This window comes from Ornithorhynchus anatinus, chromosome 5 (assembly GCF_004115215.2).
Source record: "Ornithorhynchus anatinus isolate Pmale09 chromosome 5, mOrnAna1.pri.v4, whole genome shotgun sequence".
NCBI lineage: Eukaryota > Metazoa > Chordata > Mammalia > Monotremata > Ornithorhynchidae > Ornithorhynchus > Ornithorhynchus anatinus.
Window position 1 is genome coordinate 15,662,054 of NC_041732.1, and position 23,013 is coordinate 15,685,066.

General features: G+C 48.4%; 1 protein-coding gene across 2 annotated transcripts in view; it reads left to right on the forward strand.

The window, feature by feature from the left end:
• ADAMTSL3 (ADAMTS like 3) overlaps positions 1-23,013 on the forward strand; it is a 349,633-nt gene that overhangs the window by 293,452 nt on the left and 33,168 nt on the right. For both annotated transcript variants that reach the window (XM_029066196.2, XM_029066195.2), the window contains exons 17-20: positions 1,480-1,609; positions 7,993-8,185; positions 11,930-12,083; positions 17,489-18,563. In XM_029066196.2, the coding sequence (XP_028922029.1) occupies positions 1,480-1,609; positions 7,993-8,185; positions 11,930-12,083; positions 17,489-18,563 (1,552 nt within the window). The remainder of the gene's footprint in view (positions 1-1,479; positions 1,610-7,992; positions 8,186-11,929; positions 12,084-17,488; positions 18,564-23,013) is intronic.

The following is a 23,013-nucleotide window of genomic DNA, read 5'->3' on the forward strand; positions in this document are numbered from 1 at the left end:
GAGTCGCTTAACTTCTCTGTGCCTCATGTCCCTCATCTGTATAATGGGAATTCAGTGCTGTTCTCCCTCCCACTCAGACTGTGAGCCCCATGTGGTGCAGGGACTGTGTCTGACCTGATTATCTTATATCTACCCAGTGCTTAGTACAATGCTTGGCATGTAGCAAGTGCTTAACAAATGCCTTAGTGATTATTATCAAGTAGATGTCTGTCTCCCCCTAAAGTCTATAAACTCCTGGTAGGCAGGATGCACTGTACCCTAGTTCACTGTACCCGCCCAAGTGCTTAGCAAGTGCTCTGAACAAAATAGGCTCTCAGGAAATACCTTTGATTGATTGATGCCTGTACCAGAATTTAAAGGTTCTACCCAGGAATATTCCCCAAAGGGAAATTCACCCGGAAGAATCTTAAGGTTAGAAAAAAAAAAGCAGGAAGTTGTGGCCGTCTTCAACCCTCTGCCTACTAAGGTGCCCCCATCTTGATCTGAGTTTGTCACAGTCATGGACAGCGGGATGACAGTCACTGCTTCTTGGTCTCACTGGGGCAGACAGATGGGGGCAGTGGACCTCTGCTCTCAGGACCCTCTTGGCTGCTGTCTGTGAGGGCAGAATCCAAGGCAGAATTTAATTTCCATCAGCCCCTGGATGCTCAGTTGTGGTTGCAATGATGATGATTATGATGATAGCAACTACACCTAAGCCCTTACCATGTGCCAACCACTGTACTAAACACTGGGACACATACAAAGTAAATTAGATCAGACACATCCTGTCCCACTCGAGGCTTACAGTCTAAGTACGAGGAAGAACAAGTAATAATAATAACTGTGACATTTGTTAAGTGCTTACTTTGGGCCAGGCACTATTTTAAATGCTGGGGTAAGTAGATACAAGATAGTTGGGTTGGACACAGTCTTTGGCCCATATAGGGCTCAGAGTCTTTATCCCCATTTTACAGATGAGGGAACAGAAGCACAGAGAAGTAAAGTGACTTGCCTAAGGTCACACAGCAGATAAGTGGCGGAGCCAGGATTAGAACCCAAGTCCTTTGACTCCCAGTCCCATGCTCTGTCCACTAGGCCACACTACGTCTCCCATTGGATCTCCTTTGAACTTTGGTCCAGAGAAGCGAAATGACTTGCCCAGGGTGTCACAGCAGGCAAGCGGCGTAGCCGAGATTAGAGGCCAGGTCCTCTGACTCCCAGGCACATAATTACTATGTGCCATCTAGACCATGCTGGAGTGGATGCCAGAGACATGGTTGTACCCTCCCCAGTCCATCTCCCGTGGGGATTGTCAGGGTTGAGTGGATGTGGCCATTATATCTCTAGGAGAAATGGCCAGTGCTGGAATTTCAACAAGAACAACAAGACCTTCTCATTCATCAGGGCCTTGTTTCCAAAGCACCCCGGGTCCCAGTCTGGCCTGTTTTCCCCAGGAAGCTGCTCTGCCTTATCGGAGTTTTTAAATTTTCATTCCAGGAAAGCAAGAAGCCATCGCCACGTGCCTGCACATCCGGAGCCAGAGAGTGGTCAAAGCTGCGATGTGCGAGGAGGCCACCCGGCCCCCGGCCATGTTCCGTACTTGCAACCCTGATCCCTGCCCACCGAGGTACACGTTCAATACCTGTGCACCTCTCTGCCCATTGAAGTACACATCTGGTGCCTGTGTGAATCCCTGCTGCATCTCTTTATCTGAGCAACTTAGAGGGCCCAGCAAGGGTGCCTGGGATCCACAACCCAGTGTCACTGTGGTCAATCGGTCAATCAGTCAATGATATTGACTGAGCACTCACTGGGTGCTGATCACTATACTAGGCACTCGGGAGAGTACAGGACCATAGAGTTGGTAGACACAATCCTCACTGATTCATGCTAGGGGAGGGTCTGCCCAGGGGCCAAGAGAACCCATGTGGCTAAAGTGATTTGGCTCCTTCCCAGGATGGGGTGTTACTCCCCAATCTCGGGGAAGGACTAGCACAGAGGAGCACCTTGGGTTGGCGGAAACAGCACAGGCCTGGGAGTCAGGGGACCTGGGTTCTTATCCCAGCTCTGCCACTTCTCTGCTGTGGGACCTCGGGTGACTCACTTCACTTTTCAGATCCTCAATTTCCTCGTCTATCGCATGGAGAGTCAATCCTACTCTCTCCTCCTTAGACTGTGAGCTCTACGTGGGACAGGGACCATGGCCAACCTTGATTAACTTGTTTCTACCCTACCACCTGTGGCTCACTGGATAAAGCATGGGCCTGGGAATCAGAGGATCTGGGTTCCAATAATAATAATAATGATTATGGTATTTGTTAAGCGCTTATTATGTGCCAAGTACTGTTCTAAGCGTCCGAGTAGATACAGGGTAATCAGGTTATCCCATGTGGGGCTTCCAGTCTTAATCCCCGTTGTACAGGTGAGGTAACTGAGGCGCAGAGAAGTTAAGTGGATTTGCCCAAAATCAAACAGCAGACAAGTGCGGAGCTGGGATTAGAACTCATGTCCTCTGACTCCCAAGCCCGTGTTCTTTCCACTAAGCTTTATAATGATAATGATGGTATTTATGAAAGACGTACTATGTGCCAGGCACTGTACTAAACACAGGGGTTGATACAAACACATCGGATTGGACACGATTCCTTTCCCACGTGGGGCTCACAGTCTCAATCCCATTTTATAGATGAGGTAACTGAGGCACAGTGAGGTGAAATGACTTACCCAAAGTCACCTGGCAGACAAGTGGAGGAGCTGGGATTAAAACCCATCATCTCATGACTCTCAGGCCCATGCTGTATCTACTACACCATGCTGCCGTGCTGCTTCTAATCCCAGCTCCATCACTTGTCTGCTCTGTGACCAAATCACTTAACTTCTTTTGTGCCTCAGTTATCTCATCTGTAAAATGGGGATTACAGCTGTGATCCCTATGTGGGAAATGGCACATGGACTGTGTTCAGCCTGATTAGCTTTTAGCTACACCAGCGCTTACTTGGTAAAGTGCCTGGTACATAATAAGTGCTTAACAAGTGCCATTAAAAAAAAAAGATTGAGTTCAGAATTGGTCAACTCAGCTGTTTGCATTTTTTCATAAGAAAAGGATTGCAATTGAGGCATTGCCGTTTAGGTCTGTTCAGAATTAGCTTTCTGGTCTCAGGGCTGGGGCTGGAAGGAAAGATGAAGCCTCAGAAAAAGGAGGGGCCCAGGAGTCCACACCCCTAAGCTAGAAAGGGAGATTTGTCTGGGCCCCCCTCCCCACAAGAGGTCAGAGTTCCCTGGGACCTATCTGATTGAGAAAACCCTACTGACCTTTCCCCCATCTTGCCCGCTGCCCTTTCTCTGCTGGGCTCCATCCTGGATGTCTGAGGACCTTTTTCGCAGAGCAGAGGAAAAACCAACTGCCCTGTTGATGCAGGCTGGGAATAAGCCTGAGACCTTTCACTTGTTTCATTTGTGCCTCCAAAAATTGGGTTTTTTGGTTTGTGTAATGCTAAATCGCTATGCTCATCGCCAGCACATAGAGAGTTTGGATGTGTGAGCATTTGAGTCTTCTTGCTGAAAAGGAAGAAAAGGCTGGAGTTGGAAGCCCCCAGGTTTGGGCCGTGGAACCTAGCCTTCACCTCAGGCTTTTGTATTGGCTCAGTCAAAGCGGGTGTTAATAAGTCAGGAAGTTGTTTCCTAACCGATGCAGGATGGAGGTTTCGTTGTTGGGCTTGCTGGTCTCCCCATCCGCTGGCCTGGATGGAGCATCCCTTTTAACTCCGGTCATAACACCATTCCGCTCCAGAATCCTGGGGCCGTGGAACCGGCCCTGGGAGGCATCAGCAGGAAAGCTGAGCTTCTTGATCTGCTGCAGACTGCAAAAGTTTTCTGTTTCTTAGCAAGGGAAATGCTTTGTTATGTGATGAGTCAAATGACACTTTACAAAGAATGGGGAGGTGAGTGAAAAAGCATGCATTAGAGGCGAAGTTTGAAGACATTGCTAAGGTCGGTTGGCAGAAATGTGGGAGGTTCTAAAACCATACATAGAAAGAATACCAAGAAGGGGTTAAGTGGAGATGCTAGCTCATTTTGGCCAGGGAATGTCTATCACCTCTGTTGCACAGTATTTTCCCAAGTGCTTAGTAAAATGCTTTACATATAGTAAGCACTCAATGAATACCCTTGATTGATTGACCTATTGATTGCATAACAATAACATAATAATTCACAGGCTCCAAGGGTGATAGAAGTCAAATGTCACCCAAGAGGAAGCCTGGTTGCCCTGCCTGACCCCATGTTGTGGCAGGGGAGCTGTCAGGCAGGAGGCTGTCCTTTGGTTTTACTGCCTTGATTCTCCAAGACAGGCGCAGGCACGTGGCTTCTCCGGAGAGGTCAACCCCCAGGATCCCTGCTGCTCTCTGGAGCCCACCATTTTGGATAAACCTTCAGACAAGCAGGCCCCTTTATTCTCCTGGAGATCCACTGAACCCACCTGACAGATTCATTCATTCAGTCAGTCGTATTTATTGAGCGTTTACTGTGTGCAGAGCACTGTACTAAGCGCTAGGAAACTACAGTTCGGCAATAAAGAGAGATAATCCCTGCCCACACTGGGCTTACAGTCTAATAATAATAATGATGATGATATTTGTTAAGCGCTTACTATGTGCCAAGCACTGTTCTAAGCACTGGGATAGATACAAGGTGATCAGGTTGTCCCTTGTGAGGCTCACAGTCTTAACTCCCATTTTACAGTTGAGATAACTGAGGCACAGAGAAGTTAAGTGACTTACCCAAAGTCACACAGAAGACAAGTGGCAGAGCCGGAATTAGAACCCATGACCTCTGACTCCCAAGCATGGGCTCTTTCCACTCAGCCATGCTGTTTCTAGAAGCGGGGAGACAGACATCAAAACAAGTAATCAGCCACGTGAGACCACTAATCAATCAAACAATCAATCAGCCAATAATATTTATTGCCAGCTGACTTGAGACAGAGCACTCTCTTAAGCTCTAAGGGGATTACAATCCAATTAGTTGAGGTACTCCCTGCCCTTGAGGAGATGCCAGTCTAAAATCCCATCTCTGGGGGATCCTTCCCTGACTAATCTCTCACCCCTTCTCCACATTTCCTTCCCTACTGTGTCACCCACGCTGTAAGTCCCTACTCCCCAAGAAGCCGATATTCACCCACCCCTTCTCTCAGAGGACTATATACTTATACGCTGTTGCTTCCTCTGTCAATTATTTATTTTTGTGCCTACCTCCCTTGCTAGATTGAAAGGTCCTTGAGGATAGGGGTCGTGTCCACTAACTCTACTGTAGTCTATGTTACCCTGCTCAGCCTAGGTCCCCCATAAATACTATAGATTGGTTGATGGTGTGGGAGAGACAGGTAAAGAAGCAATTGTGTATCAAGATATAATAATAATAAAGTATTCAAGTATTTAAAATGCACCAAGCACTGTACTAAGTGTTGGGGTAGATACAAGATAACCAGGTCCCACCTGGGGCTCACATTCTAAGGAGGAGGGAGCACAGGTATTGAGTCACCATTTTGTAGATGAGGGAACTGAGGCCCAGAGAAGTTGAGTGACTTGCCTAAGGTCACACAGCAGTTAAAGGACTAGAACCCAGATTGTCTGGGAGTCTGACTCCCAGACCCATGCTCTTTCCACTAAGCCACACTGCTTCACAATTCGCTTGTCTCCCCAGCACTTACTACAATGCTTGGCACATAGTAAGTACTTAACAAATACCGTAATAATAATTATTATATGTACACAAGAAGTGAGTAATAATTTCCCCCATCGATGCAGCTCTTGTATGCTTTAGCAGGACTCAGGTGACAGTCATTTTGGGAAAAAGAGCCCCCAGTGGTTATTCAACCCAGATCAGGGACCAACCTCTCCATGGGATGGAGCTGCTCCCTCAGTGCTTAGAACAGTGCTTGGCACATAGTAAGCGCTTAACAATTACCATCATTATTATCATTAGTATTATTACCCAATCCCTGGGAGGATTTAGCACCTCCTCGGCCCCGACACACATATTCTGCATTGATACCTCATGAAGACCAAGGTCCTAGACTGGAGAGTCTCAAGGAAGGTGAAACAAACCACTAACCTGAGCACCCGCTCTCTCTCTGGGGGAACCAACCCCCTCGTTAGGGTCACATATCCTGAGCAGCCGCCCTGACTTTTCCATTTGCTTGCAATGTTTTTGAAAGCACATTTCATAGGAAAACTTCCTTCTTCCAAGATGTAATTTGAAGTAAACCACCTTTACATAAATAAATGCTGTAAATATGATACTGACACAGACCGGGGAGTGGTTGGAGGGAAAGTAGTTGTCTAGCAAATGTTTGCTGGAAAATCCCCCAAGCACCAGCAGGCTATTCTGAAATGGATTTTAAATCATTTTCGATTGCTTCGTCGTATCGAAAACCCTAAGTTCCAGGCCCTTTAGGAACAAATGAAGAAAATAAAGCGCTAGTAATTGACAGCATCTCCTCTCGGATATGTACCTGGAGAGTTTCCAACACTCTATCAGTCTCGATTAGGGGAGGGAGAGTCAAGATGAGGCATGCCTAGTCTGTCCCTAGTTTGGCCAGTGGCTAGCAAGCAGTAGGCAATCTGCTACAAGTCAAAACTCACCTGTGCTGGGCAACAGTGGCATGGGGAGAAAGTAGAGGGCAGAGACTCAGGTTCACTGCATGGAAGGAGGCAGTGGTAAACCACTTCCATATTTTTCCCAAGAAAACTCTATGGATACACTACCAGAACGATTGCAGATGGAGGTGAGGCATTCTGGGACAGATGTGTCCATGGCGTCACTACGGGTTGGAGACGACTCGACGGCATAAGACAAGAATTGACAGCAAGGGAGGATGCGGGGAGTAGGGGCAGCAGATGGCCCATTTTCTAGGTGGACTGTCCAAGTTGGGAGAATTTATCAGACAGGCCTTCTTGCTCTCATGTTCAAGCTCGCAAGATGTGGCTGGCCTTGTTTAACTCTACATTGTGAAACCTTTGGGGGTCTCGAGACCGTCAGGCCCGACCCCTCAGATCATTAATAATTATAACCATGGCATTTGTGCAGGGCTGACGATGGACCAGAAGCTAGCCTAGATCCAGGAGTGTCAGATCAGACCCAGGCCCTGTCTGTCATGGGGCTCCCAGTCAAAGAGGGAGAAGCTCCGTGGCCTATTGGAGAGCACAGAAGGCTGGGAGTCAAGGCCCTGGGTTCTACTCCCAGCTCTACCACTTTTCTGCTGTGTGACGTTGGCAAGTCACTTCACTTCTCTGGGTCTCAGTTTCATTATCTTTAAAATGGGGATGAAATAATAATAATAATTAATAATTATGGTACTTGTTAAGCACTTACTATGTGCCCAATACTCTTCTAAGCGCTGGGTTAGATACAAGTTAATCAGGTTGGCTGCAGTCTCACATGGGACTCACAGCCTTAATCCCCATTTTACACATGAGGGAACTGAGACCCAGAGAAGTGAAGTGACTTGCCCAAGGTCACAAATCAGACATGTGGCAGAGCTGGGATTGGAACCCACGATCTTCAGACTCCCAGGCCTGTGTGCTATCCACTAAGCCACACTGCTTCTATGAAACAGCTGAAATGCCTATCTTCCCTACCCCATAGATTGTGGGTCGCAGGTGGGACAGAGACTGGATCTGATCTAATTGTCTTGTATCCATGCCAGGGCTTGGAACGAAGTAAGTATTTAACAAATACCACTTTTATTAGTATTTTATCTACACTTTTCAGAATAGGAAACTGAGACACAAGGAAGCTAAATGACTTGCCCAGGGATTACACAGGAGGGAAGTGGAGAGGCTGGGATTAGAGTCCCCGTCTCCTGGCTTCCGGGCCTTTGCTCCTTCCACTAGGCCGCACTGCCTCCCTCATGGTATTGCTCCAGAGGGCCCCCGACCCTGCCACTGCGCGTGTCTCATGTGCCCATTGCTGGTGAGTGAGAACCCAGCCCTCCCTCGTGTTTTTCTGCAGGTGGCACACCAGCCCATGGAGGCCGTGCTCCGCCACCTGTGCAGTTGGGATCCAGACTCGGGAGGTCCGGTGCCTGCGGGCAGGAGACTCCCCAGCGCCCGATGACGCGTGCCCAGAGGACAAGCCCAACGTGTTAAAGGCGTGTAACCAACTGGACTGCCCCCCAGCCTGGCACGTGGGAGAGTGGCAGCAGGTACTGGTCATGGGCCTGGGGGAATGGGGCCACTCCCGGTGAGGCAGCGGGACCAGGGGTGACGGCGATCTATCCTGTCCCCTCTCTCGGTCCTCAGTGTTCCTGGACGTATGGCACTGTCCTGTCCAGGTCCGGGCTGTCTCCTGTCGGCAGCTGCTGACTGATGGCAGCCTAAGGAATCTGCCCGACCGCTTGTGCCAAGAAGCCCCGGCATCCTTGCGCAAGCCTTGTGGCCGAGCCCACTGCCCGCCCCAGCTTATGCCGGGAGAGTGGTCCAAGGTCAGTGGGCCTCAGACCAGCAGCACCCCCCGACCATCCCCCTTCCCCAAGCAGTGCGGACTCAGGAGTCTGTGCGGTGTGGAGGAGGCAGATGTGAGGGGACAGCTAAACTGCATAGCTCGGCCCGCTTTCCTAACGGGGCCCGTGACAGACCCTATCTCCTGAAACTCTGTCCCGAGCCTGGGATCACTCATTCACTCGTATTTATTGAGCACTTACTGCCAGAGCCCGGTGGTGTGGATGTACCCAGAAGGCCCCTGGGCTTGGCCTCGAGGGAGGTCCTGGTCTCTGCGGGACCGAGGGAGCTCAACTCCCCCTGCTGCCGTCCCCTAACTCCAACATTGTCCTGGAGCCGTCCACAGCACCACCAAGGCCTGGTCTGGGACTCCCCCAGGCCCCAGTCAATAGCAAGTTGGAACAGGCCGCTCTGGCTGCTTCCTGCGGTCCCTAGAGATCGTCTCTTCATTTCAAAGAGGAACGTGTTCCTCTTCCTGCAGCGAGTGTCACACTTGATGTCCGCCTGCCCCATGTGCAGGCTGTCCTGGATAAATCTGGGAAAGGGAGAGATAGAGAGAAGTGAGACGTGCCCTTTAGCAGGCTGAAATCCAGTGTCTGAGTTTCCCTTCCTCCTTGGGCAAGGCTGCCTCCATAGCCGGCACCAGGATAGGCCCTTTCCCCTTCCCACACTGAAACTCCCTGGCCCCTGGGCTCTTTCTAACTCCTGGAGTTGCCTTCATATCTGTACAGCTTCTGGGGTGGGGGGTGAGGGTGGGCGGGGGTGAGGCAGCAGTCTTCTCCAACACAAGGACCACCTTGACTGGGAGATATCATAATTGTATTTTTTATTTTGAGTGAGGCTTCCTCCAAGTTCAATTCCCAGGGTTCCCGGGGTGGGTCAGGGGAAAGAAACAGTTTGGAAGGCTGGGAGAAATCAGCATAATAATAATAATGATGATTATGGTATTTGTTAAGCACTTACTCTGTGCCAAGCACCATTATAAGCACTGGAGCAGATACAAACAAATCCGGATGGACACAGTCCCTGTCCCACATGGGGCTCACCACTTAATCCCCATTTTATAGATGAGGTAACTGAGGCACTGAGAAGTGAAGTGACTTGTCCAAGCTCACACAACACAAAGAACTCCCTCGTTCCCCGTTCATGTCGAGCTGCCTTTGGTGATGACAGAAGAAGAGTTTACATGGAGTGTGTCACTTTGATTAGGAATGGGGTGGTATTTGTTTCCAGACCCCTTCAAATCATAAAAATGGCATGCTTTTCCATGTGAAACTGGAATTGCCTATATACCCCTCCCTCTTGTGGGGCCAGAACAGGGGAAAAGAAGTGTGAAGAACAGAGCAAAGTTGGAGGGAAAAACTGCAAGCCGCTGAAAACACTGACACCGGAAGAACTTATGGACCCGTCAATCCCCAAGTCAAAAGGGATAACAGGAGGTGTTGGAAAGAGAAAGAAATAGCTCCCTTTCTCTACATGGATAAGGGAATGCACTGGGACAAGCCTATCTTAGTAGGAGAAGTGGTCAGGAGAGAAGGAGTATTGTTGATGTGGTTTTTATTATTTAATAATAATTGTGGTATTTGTTAAGGGATTGCTAGATGCTAAGCATTGTACTAAGAGCTACTGAAGTAATAACTGTGGTATTTGTTAAGTGATTACTATGTGCCAAGCCTTGTACTAAGCATTAATCATAGTTATTGTAGTGATGATGATAAAAATCACATCATAATATTGCAGCATATTTTAAGCACTTACTAGGTGCCAAGCTCTGTACTAAGTGCGAGGGGTGACACACAGTGATCAGGTTGGACATAGTCCCTGTCAAATAAGGGGCTCGCAGTTTAGGGGGTAGGGAGAAGAGGTACTGAATCCTTATTTTCCAGATGAAGAAAATGAGACTTAGAGAAGTAAAGTGGCTTGCTCAAGGTTGCACAGCTGCAACTGGCAGAGCCCAGAATTAGCACTCAAGTCTTTTGACTCCCAGACCTGTGCTCCTCCCACCAAAATATGCTGTTCTCTAGTACTATTGTATTAGTAAATATGAAGCAATGTGGCCTAATGGAAAGGAAATTGGATTGGGAGTCAAGGAGGCCCAGGTTCAAGGCCCATCTCTGTTACCTACTGGTTGTGTCAACTTGTACAGGTCACCCAAGCTCCCTTTGCTAAATTTCCTCGTTGGTAAATTGACAGTGTTTACTCCTCTCCAACCATCAGTGACATTTATTGAGTTCTTATTCACTCATTCATTCAATTGTATTTACTGAGCGCTTATGGTGTTCAGAGCACTCTACTAAGTGCTTGGAAAGTACAATTTGACAAGAGATAGAGACAATCCCTGCCCAACAATGGGCTCACAGTCACAGAGCTCTGTACTTAGTACTTTAGAGAATACACTACAACAGAGCTAGTAGAAATATTCCCTGTCCATGAAGGTGCTTACGGTCTAGAAGAGGAGGCAGACAATATAAATAAATATAAATATAAATAAATAAGTGCTGTGAGCTTGAGGATGGGGAGAATACCAAATGCCCACAGGGCACAGATCCAAGACCCCAGACAACGCAGAACGGAAAAGTGGGCCTAATCAGGGAAGCCCTCTTGGAGGAGGTGTCACCTTAATAAGTCTTTGAAGGTGGGGAGAGTGGTCAACTGGCATCTATGGGCGGGGAGGGAGTTCCAAGCCAGGAATTCTCCCTCCCTTCTATTATGAGCCCCGTTTGGAACAGGCACTGTATCTGATTAAGACTGTGAGCCCTTAGAACTTAGAATTTAAAACAGTGCTTGGCACATAGTAAGTGCTTAACGAGTACCATAATAATAATAATTATTATTATTATTAGATTTTCTTCTATCTACCCTAGTGTTTAGCAGTGTTTGTCACACTGTAAGTGATTTCATAGTATTACTATTATCATTGTTATTAAAAGCTTAGAAAGAACAAAGACCCATACTAGGAAGCTAGTTTAGATTCCAGGAAATCCATTTAGTCCTGGCCTCCCCAAGGACTCACAGTATAAGTCGGGGAGGTCAGACCTCTAACTAAGGAATATCATGCAAACCCAGTGAAGGCAAGTTAAAATTGCGATTGAAAAATCAGTAGTCAAAATAAAGCAGGTAGACTCCTCCCAGAGGGGGCTGGCTTCGGGGCCCTCAGCAGCTCAGGAAAGCAGGGCCGGGCCACCGCCACTGGTGACCAGCTGCCCAAGGATGCTTGGGAGGATGAGAGGGAGCTGGCCCCGGTAGCTCCCAGTGTGGAAGGGGGGCACGTTCCTTAATTAGCTGGAGGAATAAAGGTCCAGAGGTTTCATTGGCCCAGCTAGGGACCAGCAGTCACCAGCACCCCAACCGGGACTTGGCATAAACAAAACCACAAGGAAGAAGAGGAGGATGGCTCCTGGCGGAGATGATACCACCACACTCTGCCTGATAGTCTTTCTCCTTTCCAGTGCTCAGTGAGCTGTGGTTCCGGGATCCAGAAGAGGAAGCTGATTTGTCACAGGCTGACGGCTGGAGGACAGGACGCTGCAGTCAATGGCTCCCTGTGTGACGTCCTCCCCCGCATGCCCCTGCTGAGGATGTGCCGGATGGCCGCCTGTCCCGGTAAGTGTGCGTCTCCCCGGGACACCCGCCTCCCTTACTCCAACCCCACCAAGGCTCCCCCTCAGCTTTCTTTCAATGGCCCAAGGACAAACACTTCTCCCAGTGGGGCAAAATATTTTCCATCCAAGGAGAAGTCCCGCGGAGCTAAGAATGGTCCCGAGAGGGTTCAAAATCTGAGCCTGAAGCCCAACCATAAACACTTCTCTCTCATCTCCTTTCACTGTGCTGCACTCTAGCCCCCAACTCTTCTTGCCCATGTCCACTGAGGAAGTCTTGAACTCCAGTATGAGATGGGATGCTTCTTTAGGAACAAGGGCTGCCCACAAATTCACCTTCTTTATATTTTTCCTCTATATACAGCAGAAGACAGGTTGGAGCTTTTTATTTGGGGTGGTCTAAATCAAGGTTAAGGTGATAATAACAACAACAATAGTAATAATAATAATGATAATAGTAATAATGATACCTGTGATATTTGTTAAATGCTTCTATGTGCCAAGAACTGGGATAGATAGATACAAGATAATCAGGTCCCATGTGGGGCTCACATTCTAAGAAGGAGAGAGCACAGGCATTGAATCCCATTTGGCAGATGAGGGAACTGAGGCAAAGGGCAGTTAAGTAACGTATCCAAGGTCACACAGCAGGTAAGTGGCAGAGCTAGGATTAGCACCCAGGTCCTCTGACTCCCAGGTCCATGGTCTTTCCACCAGGCTATGCTGTTTCCTGTGATTGAATGAAATACACAAGTGAAAGCAGAGTCCAGAATTTTTCATTGCTTTGAGTCAGTAATAAACTTGGATTGGCAGAGAAGGGTTAAAAAATCGCAAATTATCTAGTCGTTAGATCTACAGAGAGCCTCTTTTTGAAGAGCCAGCAAGAGCCGAAAGTACATGCAAATATACAAAGCCATTCCTAGTGGGGGATTGTTGTGGTTTCTAGCCTAGTTCCCGGCTCCGCTCAGAATTGGATAATGGAAAAGCAGGGTGGTCTGTGGAGAGGGCCCCCAGAGCCTCTGAATCCATTCCAGGCTCCAGGCCCGCCTCTGGGAGGTGGGGACAGGGAGGAGAGATGAGCGAAAGATTCGCCTGACCCCGCTAAAAGCAGCAGCAGACCGACTGTTGAATCGTTGGCCCAGAGAATCACGGCAGCGAGAGGTCCTGCACCCTGCTTCCAAGAGATGTGAATCGCCCGCTCATTTGGAGACTTACTCACCAAAACCAATCCAAAATCCAGTGATCACCGATTCATGCATAATTTGAAACGTCTTTTCCTGGACTTCGTTGCAGATTAACATGCCAAAATCCTGAGGTTCTAAACGCCACTTAAGCAAAGCCCCATGGACTCTCAGGAATGTCCTTGGCGCTGGGTTTCATAAAATATTTGAGCTGCATATCTCTCTCAATTGAATTAATTGCTGACAGTTGATTGGCAGAGTGGCCGACCAGCAAATTGCCTGGTGGATAGCCGTGCTAATGTAACGAGGGTGGCTTCCTCAGGAAAAAGGGATAATGGTGCCCCATAGGGGGTGCGTGGTGGTTAGGAGGAGCGATGCCAGGGGCGGGGGAGGCAGGCAGACAGTCCACTGCGCAGTCAGGACCCCAGGCTGGAGGCGGGAATATGCCTCCCCAGTCAGAGAGGGTGGTACCTCAGAGGATTTGGCGATTGACCTCTCACCTTGCACACCAAGAGCTATCATGCACTAAGTCGGTCGGCAGCTCTTCAGAAGTGGGGGGATCGGTAAGGGCAGGGGGCCGGACACATCGCAAGGCCCAGCTGGCTTAACGTGCCACGAACCCCGGCCGAGGGGAAGCAGCACCGTGAGCGGATGCGTTCGTGTGATTAAAGTGCCACCTCTCTCTGAAGGAATCGAGGTCTCCCATTTATTTTTGTAATAACGGTAACTGTTAAGCACTTAGTCTGTGCCAGGCACTCTACTAAGCTCTGAGGTAGACACGAGATCAAGTTGGACACAGACCCTGTCCCACAAGGGACTCCCAGTCTTAATTTCCATTTTACAGATGAGGTAACTGAGGCCCAGAGTAATGAAGGGACTTGCCCAAGGTCACACAGCGGGTGACTGGCAGAGCAGGGATTAGAAATTAGGTCCTCTGACTGCCAGGCTCATGTTCTTTTCACTAGGTCATGCTGCTTCTCATGGCCCCTAGAACATTTCCATTAACAAAGGCTTCAGATTAGGTGGACCTGGGGCTCAGTCGGCTGCTCTACGAGAAATCAGGTAAACAACAAATACTGAAAGAGGAACTTGCAGAGAACAGGGGTGGCCCCACCTAGGAATGACCGCTGAGTATGTATCCTGCTCAGTCCATCCATCGATGGAATTGGTTGAGAGAGTACTGTGTACTGAGCACTGTATTAGACAGTAAACTTCAGAGAAGAGATTGTGTCAGCTTGTACTCACCCAAGTGCTATGAGAAGCAATGTGGCTTAATGAAAATAGCTCGGGCTTGAGAGTCAGAGGTCATGGGTTCTAATCCCAGCTCCGCCTCTTGTCAGCTGTGTGGTTTTGGGTAAGTCACTTCACTTCTCTGTGCCTCAGTTACCTCATCTGGAAAATGGGGATTAACTGTGAGCCTCACATGGGACAACCTGATTAGCCTGTATCTACCCCAGTGCTTAGAACAGTGCTCTGCACATAGTAAGAGTTTAACAAATACCAACATTATTATTATACCCCAGTGCTTAGAACAGTGCTTGGCACATAGTAAGCGCTTAACAAATACCATAATCATCATCATCATCATTTTCAGTTAGTGGGCCCTAGCATTCAGAGGGAATTTTTGCAGAGAGAGCTGGCTCTCCCTCTGAGCCTGTTTTGCACACTATCCTCTTCATGCAGTAAGAGCTCAGTAAATATCAGTTGATTGCTGGGGAGCAGGCTTGAGAGGCTGGAAACCCCCGAGAAGAGCCACGGATGGGGCAGGCCACAGAAGAACTACAGGGAAGTACAAGGGTCTGGCCAGGGAGGCTACTCCTTGGTAAATATGTTAGTTTAAAAAAAAGGCGGTTTTAAAATCTGGACTTCATTTAGAGCTGTGGCCTAATTAAGAATGTTATTGTTAAGTTCGTAATCCATCAAAAACCAGTTAGGAGCCCAAACCACAGAGATGGGGCTGAGCAGGGAGTGCATGAGCCTTTTGTCTTTTGCAGACAGCAGGGGCGAGCAGAGGGAGAGGAAAAGGAAACATCTCTGAGCTCCAGTGTGGCCAGCCTCCTGAGAGAGGGATGGGGTAGCTGGAACCCATATGGATCTCCTGGCCATCAGAAGATTGCCATGTAGGGAAGCAGTGTGGCCTAGTGGAAAAAGCACAGGCCTCGGAGAAGTCCCAGCTCCGCCACTGTCTGCTGTGGGACCTTGGGCAAGTCACTTTACTTCTCTGGGCCTCAATTTCTTCAACTGCAAAAAGGGGACCTATTCTCCCTCCTGCTTAGACTGTAAGCTCCATGTGGAACAGGGAATGTATCCAGCCTGATTAACTAGTATCTACCCCAGTGCTTAGAATGGTGCTCGGCACATAGAAAGAGCTTAATAAATACCATTTAAAAAAAATGGTGAGATAGTAGCAGTAAATTGGGGGTGTGAATGTTCAGGGCTACCTTGAGGCAAGTCCTACACTCTGCCCCTTCCTCAGAAAGAGAGAGTAGGGGAGTGTAGGACCCTAGAGTCACCTCTGAATGCTCACCCCATCTTTCTAATGGCTTGGGGGTTAATTTCAGTTGGAAACCCTCTTCCAGCAACTGCTAGTCCCACAGTGCCATCAGGATTGTGGCATGGTTCCAGGGTGGGCTCTGCTCGGATAGACAATGAAGTGCAACTATTACTATTGTTAAGTGCCGTCGAGTCATTTCCAAATCATAAAGACTCCATGGATATACCTCCAGTATGTCTAGTCCTCTGCCATAATCCGCAACCTTTCCAGTGGTTCTTCCGCTATCGTTGTTATGGTCTCTGTCCATCTAGCTGCCGGTCTGCATCTTCCACGTTTTCCCTGGACTTTTCCTAGGATTAGTGTCTTCTCCAGAGAATTAGTCCTCCTGATTATGTGTCCAAAATATGCTCATCTAAGTCGAGTCATTTGGCCTTCCAAAGACCACTTTGGTTTAATTTGCTCTAAAATACATATGTTTGTTTTTTGGGCAGTCCATGGTATTCGCAAAATTCTTCTCCACCCCCATGTTTCAAAGGATTCAGTGCTCTTTCTATCCTGCTTTTTCATTGTCCAAATTTCGGATCATACATTGTCACTGGAAACACCATAGAAATGACAATTTGTATTTTTGTGGCAATTGATACATCAGCACTTTTCATGACATTTTCCAGACTCTTCATAGCAATTCTTCTTAACATTAATCTTCGTCAAGTGCAATAGGGAGGTTGATTTTCTATCACCCTGTATCCCTTGGGTTTCTCTGGGAAGCTTATTCCTGGCCTTAATATCCCAGCCTCTGTATTGACTTGGAGGGTGACCAGTCACCCAGGTTTAGATGAAACAGACCAGTTTTCAGCTAGAATGTCCCCCGTTTAGGACCGTTACCTCATCGGACACCTCTCATCCAGTATTTTCTGTCCAAAGTCCTTCCGCTGTGACTTCTGTGGCCAGGTTCTCACAGACCTAGGTTTTCACGGACCCAGGCAGGGCCCAGCAAGGTGCTAGAGCATGGGGGCTCTGGGGTCTCCCTGCAGGAAAATGCCATAAGGTCAGGTGAACTCAGCATCCTTCCACAAAATGGCACGTATGATTTCATCCTGTAAGGCTGTGGGCCTGGCACAGCAAGTGGGATTGTTATCATTATTATTATTATTGTTCAGTGCTTACTCTGCACCAAGCACTGTTCTAAGAGCTGGGTTAGATTCAAATGAATCCAGTCAGATCCAACCCCTGTGTCACATAGCGTTCACAGTCCAAGCAGGAGAGAGAGAGGCACTGAACCCCATTTTATAGATGAGGAAACTGAGGCACAAAGAAGTGAAGTAATTTGCCCAAGATCACATAAAAAACAAGTGGCAGAACCGGGATGAGAATCCAGGTCCTCTGACTCCCAGGCCCATGGCCTTTCCACTAGGCCAAGCTGCTCCTCATGGACTGTCATAGACACCTTTGGGCCTGCCCTTTTCATTAGCTTTCATGTAGGAATAATAGAATTTAATAAGTGCTTGCTAGGTGCTTTGGGTGAGATAAAGATGCAGTCCTCAGCCCCCCAGGGGGTTTGCAGTCAAGGAGCAAGTAGAGGAGGGGGCTGGCGACAGACACGAAGGGAAAGGGGGGCCAAAATATCCATCGTCTTCGGTTTCCTTCCCTTTCCCTTTGAATTGACAGGGCGGGTTCCGGCCTGGCTGGGCCACAGCTTTGTATTTTTAAACGTTTTTTTGGACTTCCTCATAGATGAGAAGCAGGGATCTAACGCTGAGCCACCGGCCCATCCTGGCACCCGGCTCCCTCAGATCCTCGGCCTCCACAGAATCTACATTCAGACCAGGAGGGAAAAGCGTGTTCACTTTACCGTTGGCAGCCGGGCCTATCTGAGGCCTCAAACCTCCGTGGTCATCAAGTGCCCCGTACGTGGGTTCCAAAAGTCTCTGATCCGGTGGGAGAAGGATGGCCGGGCCCTGAAGAACTCCAAGAGGCTCTGGATAACCAAGTCTGGGTCCCTGAAAGTGCGCAGTCTCCAGGCGGGTGACATCGGGGTCTACCGGTGCATCGCTGGCGCTGCGCATGAGACCTTTGTGCTCAAACTCATCGGCGCAGATGACCGGCTGATTGAGCCGCCTGGCTCCGGGAAGCCCACCCCTGGGTCCAGTGGGCTGGTGCACAATGAGGCAGATGGCCTGGAGGCCAAGTGGCATCAGATGAATAAGATGTGGCACCTGTGGAATGAAAAGAACCACCTCTATCTGGGCGACGGGCAAGTGAGCGACCAGCCATCCTCGAGAATGTCTGCCCCCGGTGGGGGTGACCCTCCCGAGTTGGGCCGCCCGCAGGGCCTTGGAGAAGTGCACAGGGGAGCAGGAGCGCTCCGGGGGGCCCACAGCTTGGACCAGGCTCAGTTTGCAGAGCTCGTAAGAAACATGAGCCAGATCATTGAAACCGGGGAGATGAGTGATGACTTAGCGTCCCAAGTCATCTATCGGCTGGTGGCGGAACTCTCCGCACCTGCGATGGGCGGGGGGCCAACAGAGGCTAGCTCTCTGCCTCCCCCGGGGGTCAAAGCCACTGCCCGAGGCCCCTCCGATCGGAAAGGGCCACACAAGCCGGACTCCAAGAATAAGGGACCGGATTATCCGAAGTCAAATCAACCTCTTGGAATATCATTCGACCCAACAGTCAGTGCCAGGATCGGCGATCCCGTGTTCATTACAGAGAGGACCCAGACTGTCAACTTGCTGTGCGAGGCAGGGGGAAGCAGAGACGTCAAATATACGTGGACTAAGAATGGGGCGGCTTTACGACCCTCAGAAAAGTAAGTCAAGTGGGGCCTTAGTTTTCCTAATGGCTTCTTTTTTTTTTGTTTTTATGGTATCTGTTAAGTGCTTACTACATGCCAAGCACTGTTCTAAGCTTTGGGATAGATACAAAATAATCAGGTTGGACACAGTCCCTGTCCCATGTAGGGCTCACAGTCGCAATCCTCATGTTACAGATGAGGGAACTGAGGCACAAAGAAGTTAAGTGACTCGCCCAAGGTCCCATAGCAGACAGCGCTTGTAGAAACAGCAAGCGTAATGGATAGAGCATGGGCACGGGAGTCGGGACACCATGAATTCTAATCCTGGCTCCATCACTTGTCCAATCTAGATGTTCATGGATGTTAATATCCCTCACAGCTTCCAAAATCTTGCTCTTAGAGATGAGAAGATCCCATATTAGGCATAGAGAAAGGAAATGAACTCACACTGATCACCGCTGGGGTCAAAGTCTCATCGAGTTTCTTGCCTCCTTCAGTGTGTTTTTGGGGGAAGTTTTATTTTCTAATGGAACCAGGAACCGGGCGATTAGGCCACTGCCTGCAGAGAAGACTTCAGACATCCTGAGACTGAAGTTACAGAGTAGACAATCAGTCAATCAGTGATACCTGCTGAGTGCTTACTCTGTGCCAAGCACTGTACTGAACACCTGAAGAGAGTGTAATAGAGTCAGTAGACGTGATGGAGAACTGCACCTTCTTGGCGATTGTGGGAACGGAGCCTGAAGCAGAGGATCTGGTTGAGGAGCTCAATCAGCTGCCTGGGTAGATGGGGCACAATTACTTAGTGGTATTTATCGAGCAGAGCACTGTCTAAGCGTTCCTAATAGGAACCTGCTGTACGTGGAGCCCTGCTCTGGGCACCTAGTGCATGCAAAGTAATGTACTAAACTCCTGCTAATTAATTAATTTGGGTGCTTAAGTACTTATTATATGCCAAGCACTGTACTAAGCACTGGGTAGATACAAGATAATCAGTCCCTGCCCTGCATCGTTTACAGTTTAAATTGAAGGGGGAGAATTTAATCCCCATTTTGCTGAGGAAGAACAGGCAAAGAGAAGTAAAATGACTTGCCCAAAGCCACACAGTACAGCCCCTCTAAATAAGGAGCTTACAGATTAATTGGGGAGGCAAGCCAAATAAACTGCAGGTTATGGAGTAAGGGCATAAATATCATGGTGAAATACAAGTAAGCAATTAAATAATGAACGTACTGATTGAGCATCTACTCAGTCAAAGCACCGTACTAAGCCTTTGGGAGAATACAGTAGAAGCAAGGCAAATCCATAGAAAGAAAAATATGAGTCCTGAGTTAGCTGAGTTAATATCTGAGTTAATATCTGAGTTTCTGTAGAGTGCTTTTATTCCCAGAGAGCTGACATGTTACTGAGCTTATTTTTGCCCTCCCCAAAACCCTGTGAGGTAGCTAGGAAGACAGATATTGTAACTTCCATTTTGCAGATGAGGAAACTGAGGTACAGAGAGGCGACTTGCTCCAGGTCACCCAGCAGACTGGCAGCAGAGCTCTCAAACTCGAACCGGGGCTTCCGGATCAGGGCTTTTCTGCTGTCCCCTGCTGCCTCCCCCTCCCCATCCCGCCTTCCATCAGGTATCTGAAGGACTGATGTGGGCTACTCAGGGAATGCCTCTTGGAGAGGAGGGGACTTTGGAGGAGAGACCCTGGGGTGGAGTCAGGAAGGACAGTGTTAATGCTCCAGGTTATATACTGTAGTCATCTTCGGCTCTGATTGAGGTTCTGGGCATCCCTGACTGGGGTCCCCCAACGTCCAGGTACCTACTGTGTGCAGAGCTATCTATCTAGAGTCTATCTTGAGTCTATCTTCTATCTACTGTCTATCTAGAATCTATCTGTAGACTGTCTACTGTCTATGTAGAGTTGATAGACATGTTCCCTGCCCGTAACGAATGTATGTTTCTAGGTGGTTTAGAAGTTAGGCCTGACAGAGGATTCACAAGTGACCCGCAAGAATCGCTTCTGCAAAAATCCTTTAAATGAGTCCTGAAGTGAAGTCCCTCTTTAGAGGCCTACTAGGACCAGCTGGGGAGAGTAGGAATGTTGAGGCATCCCTAACTGGTACAGAAAGGAGCCGGGGTCTTCCTCTGGTAGAGGACAGGCTACATGTCTACACTGGCAGGTTTCTGTGATGCCTGACTCAGGTTCAGGCCCCACTCGAAGCTGACCCTCTGTCCAGATTCTGGAACTAATTGAGGGCTACAGTTTGGTGTTTTTGCTGAATTGTACTTTCCAAACGCTTAATATGCTGCTCTGCACACAGTAAGTGCTCAATAAATATGATTGAATGAATGAATGAATGTTTCCCCTTGAAATGAAAATGAGCATTGCAAAGCGGCGCGACCCAGTAGATGGAGCCCAGGACTGGTAGTCAGAAGACCTGAGTTCTAAAGTTGGTCTGTGTATGACCTTGGGCCTCAGTTTCCTCACCTGCAAAATGGGGACTCATGTGGAGAACCCCATGTGTTACTGGGGCTGGGTCTGATCTCCTCGTGTTGTGTTCAACCCAGTCCTTGGCACACAGTAAGCACAGTATGACTATGATTATTATCATTAATAATCAAAATAATAATGATGGTATTGTTAAGTGCTTAGTATGTGCCAAGCATTGTGCTAAGCACTGGGGTAAATCCAAGGTAATCAGATTGTCCCACGTGGGGCTTACAGTCTTAATCTCCATTTTACAGGTGAGTCTAACTGAGGTGGAGAGAAGTTAAGTGACTTGCCCAAGATCACACGGCAGACAAGTAGCAGAGCCAGGATTAGAACCCATGAACTTCTGACTCCCAGGACCGTGCTGTATCACTATTAGTGAGAGGATTTTGTAAAGATATTTGTTAAACGTTTACTAGGTGTCAGGCACTCAACTAGTGCTGGGGTAGATATAAGATAATCAAGTCGGACAGAGCCCCTGTCCCACATGGGGCTCCCAGTCTTAAATCCCATTTTACAGGTGAAGCAACTGAGGCATAGAGAAGTGAAGTGACTTTCCTAAGGTCACCCAGCAGACAAAGGACAGAGCTGAGAGTCTTCTGACTCCCAGGCCCTGGTTATTTCCACTAGGCCATGCTGCTTTTCTTTGACACCTGCCACCAAACTTCCCCATAAAACAGCGTGGCTCAGTGGAAAGAGCACGGGCTTTGGAGTCAGAGGTCATGGGTTCGAATCCCACTCTGCCACTTGTCAGCTGTGTGACCGTGGGCAAGTCATTTAACTTCTCTGTGCCTCAGTTACCTCATCTGTAAAATGGGGATTAAGACTGTGAGCCCCACGTGGGACAACCTGATTCCCCTGTGTCTATCCCAGCGCTTAGAAGACTGCTCTGCACATAGTAAGCGCTTAACAAATACCAATGTTATTATAAAACGCAGGATCTGGTCCATGTCCATGAATATGACCTGGTTTTGTAGGAGCTAGTTCCTTCGAAGCAGTGTGGTTTAGGGGATAGAGCACTGGCCTAGGAGTCAGAAGGACCTGGGTTCTAAATTCTGGCTCACCCACATGTCTGCTGTGCTACCTTGGGCAAGTCACTTAACCTGTCTGTGCCTCAGTTTTCTCATCCGTAAAAAATGGGGATTTAAGAGTGTGAGCCCACTGTGGGATAGGGACTGTGTCCAACCTGATTAACTTGTATCTACCCCAGCGCTTACCACAGTGCTTATACATAGTAAGCACTTAAGTACCATAATAATAATTATTATTATTATTCTCTATCTCAGTAAAACCATAAAATGCAAAAAGACTCAGTTTCCATGCCCCATCCCCCATACCTCCCATGCCATGCTAGCTAAAATGAGGCTAGAGTAGGCATTCTCCTCCTGAGCCAGATTTGCCACTGTTCTCTATTGAGCTGTAAGCTCATTATGGTCAGAGAACGCGTCTACCAACTCTGTTATATTGTACTCTCGCAAATGCTAAGCACAGTGCTCTGCACACATTCAGTGATCAATAAATACAGCTGACTGATGATGGACTGATTGCAAGCCCTGGCCCTCAGCATTCTGGAACACAAAGCTATGAATGAAAAGCCTGTCATTCCCTTGCTTTGGCCACCCTCATCTCCTGTTTCCCCTTCTCCTCCCCTGCGTCAATCTCTTGTCCCATCCTTGGACAGGTGTCCACCCCCACCACTTCCCTCCGCCCCATACCCCACCTCCAGGTCCTCGAGAAAGAAGTACCCAATGAATTCACAACACCCTTGTCCCATCAACCCAATACCCACCTTTACCACTTGTGTATCTTAGTCCTGTCTTCAGAGCCTATTTACCTAGGTTCGTTTGTACATATGCATATATTTGTTTGTGGATTGAATTATTCAGCTGTTGAATCCTGATCATTTTGTACTACTTCCTAACATATGCTTGTTCTTCCTCCCACTCCCACCTTCTGTGAATCACTTCTACCTGTCTCCT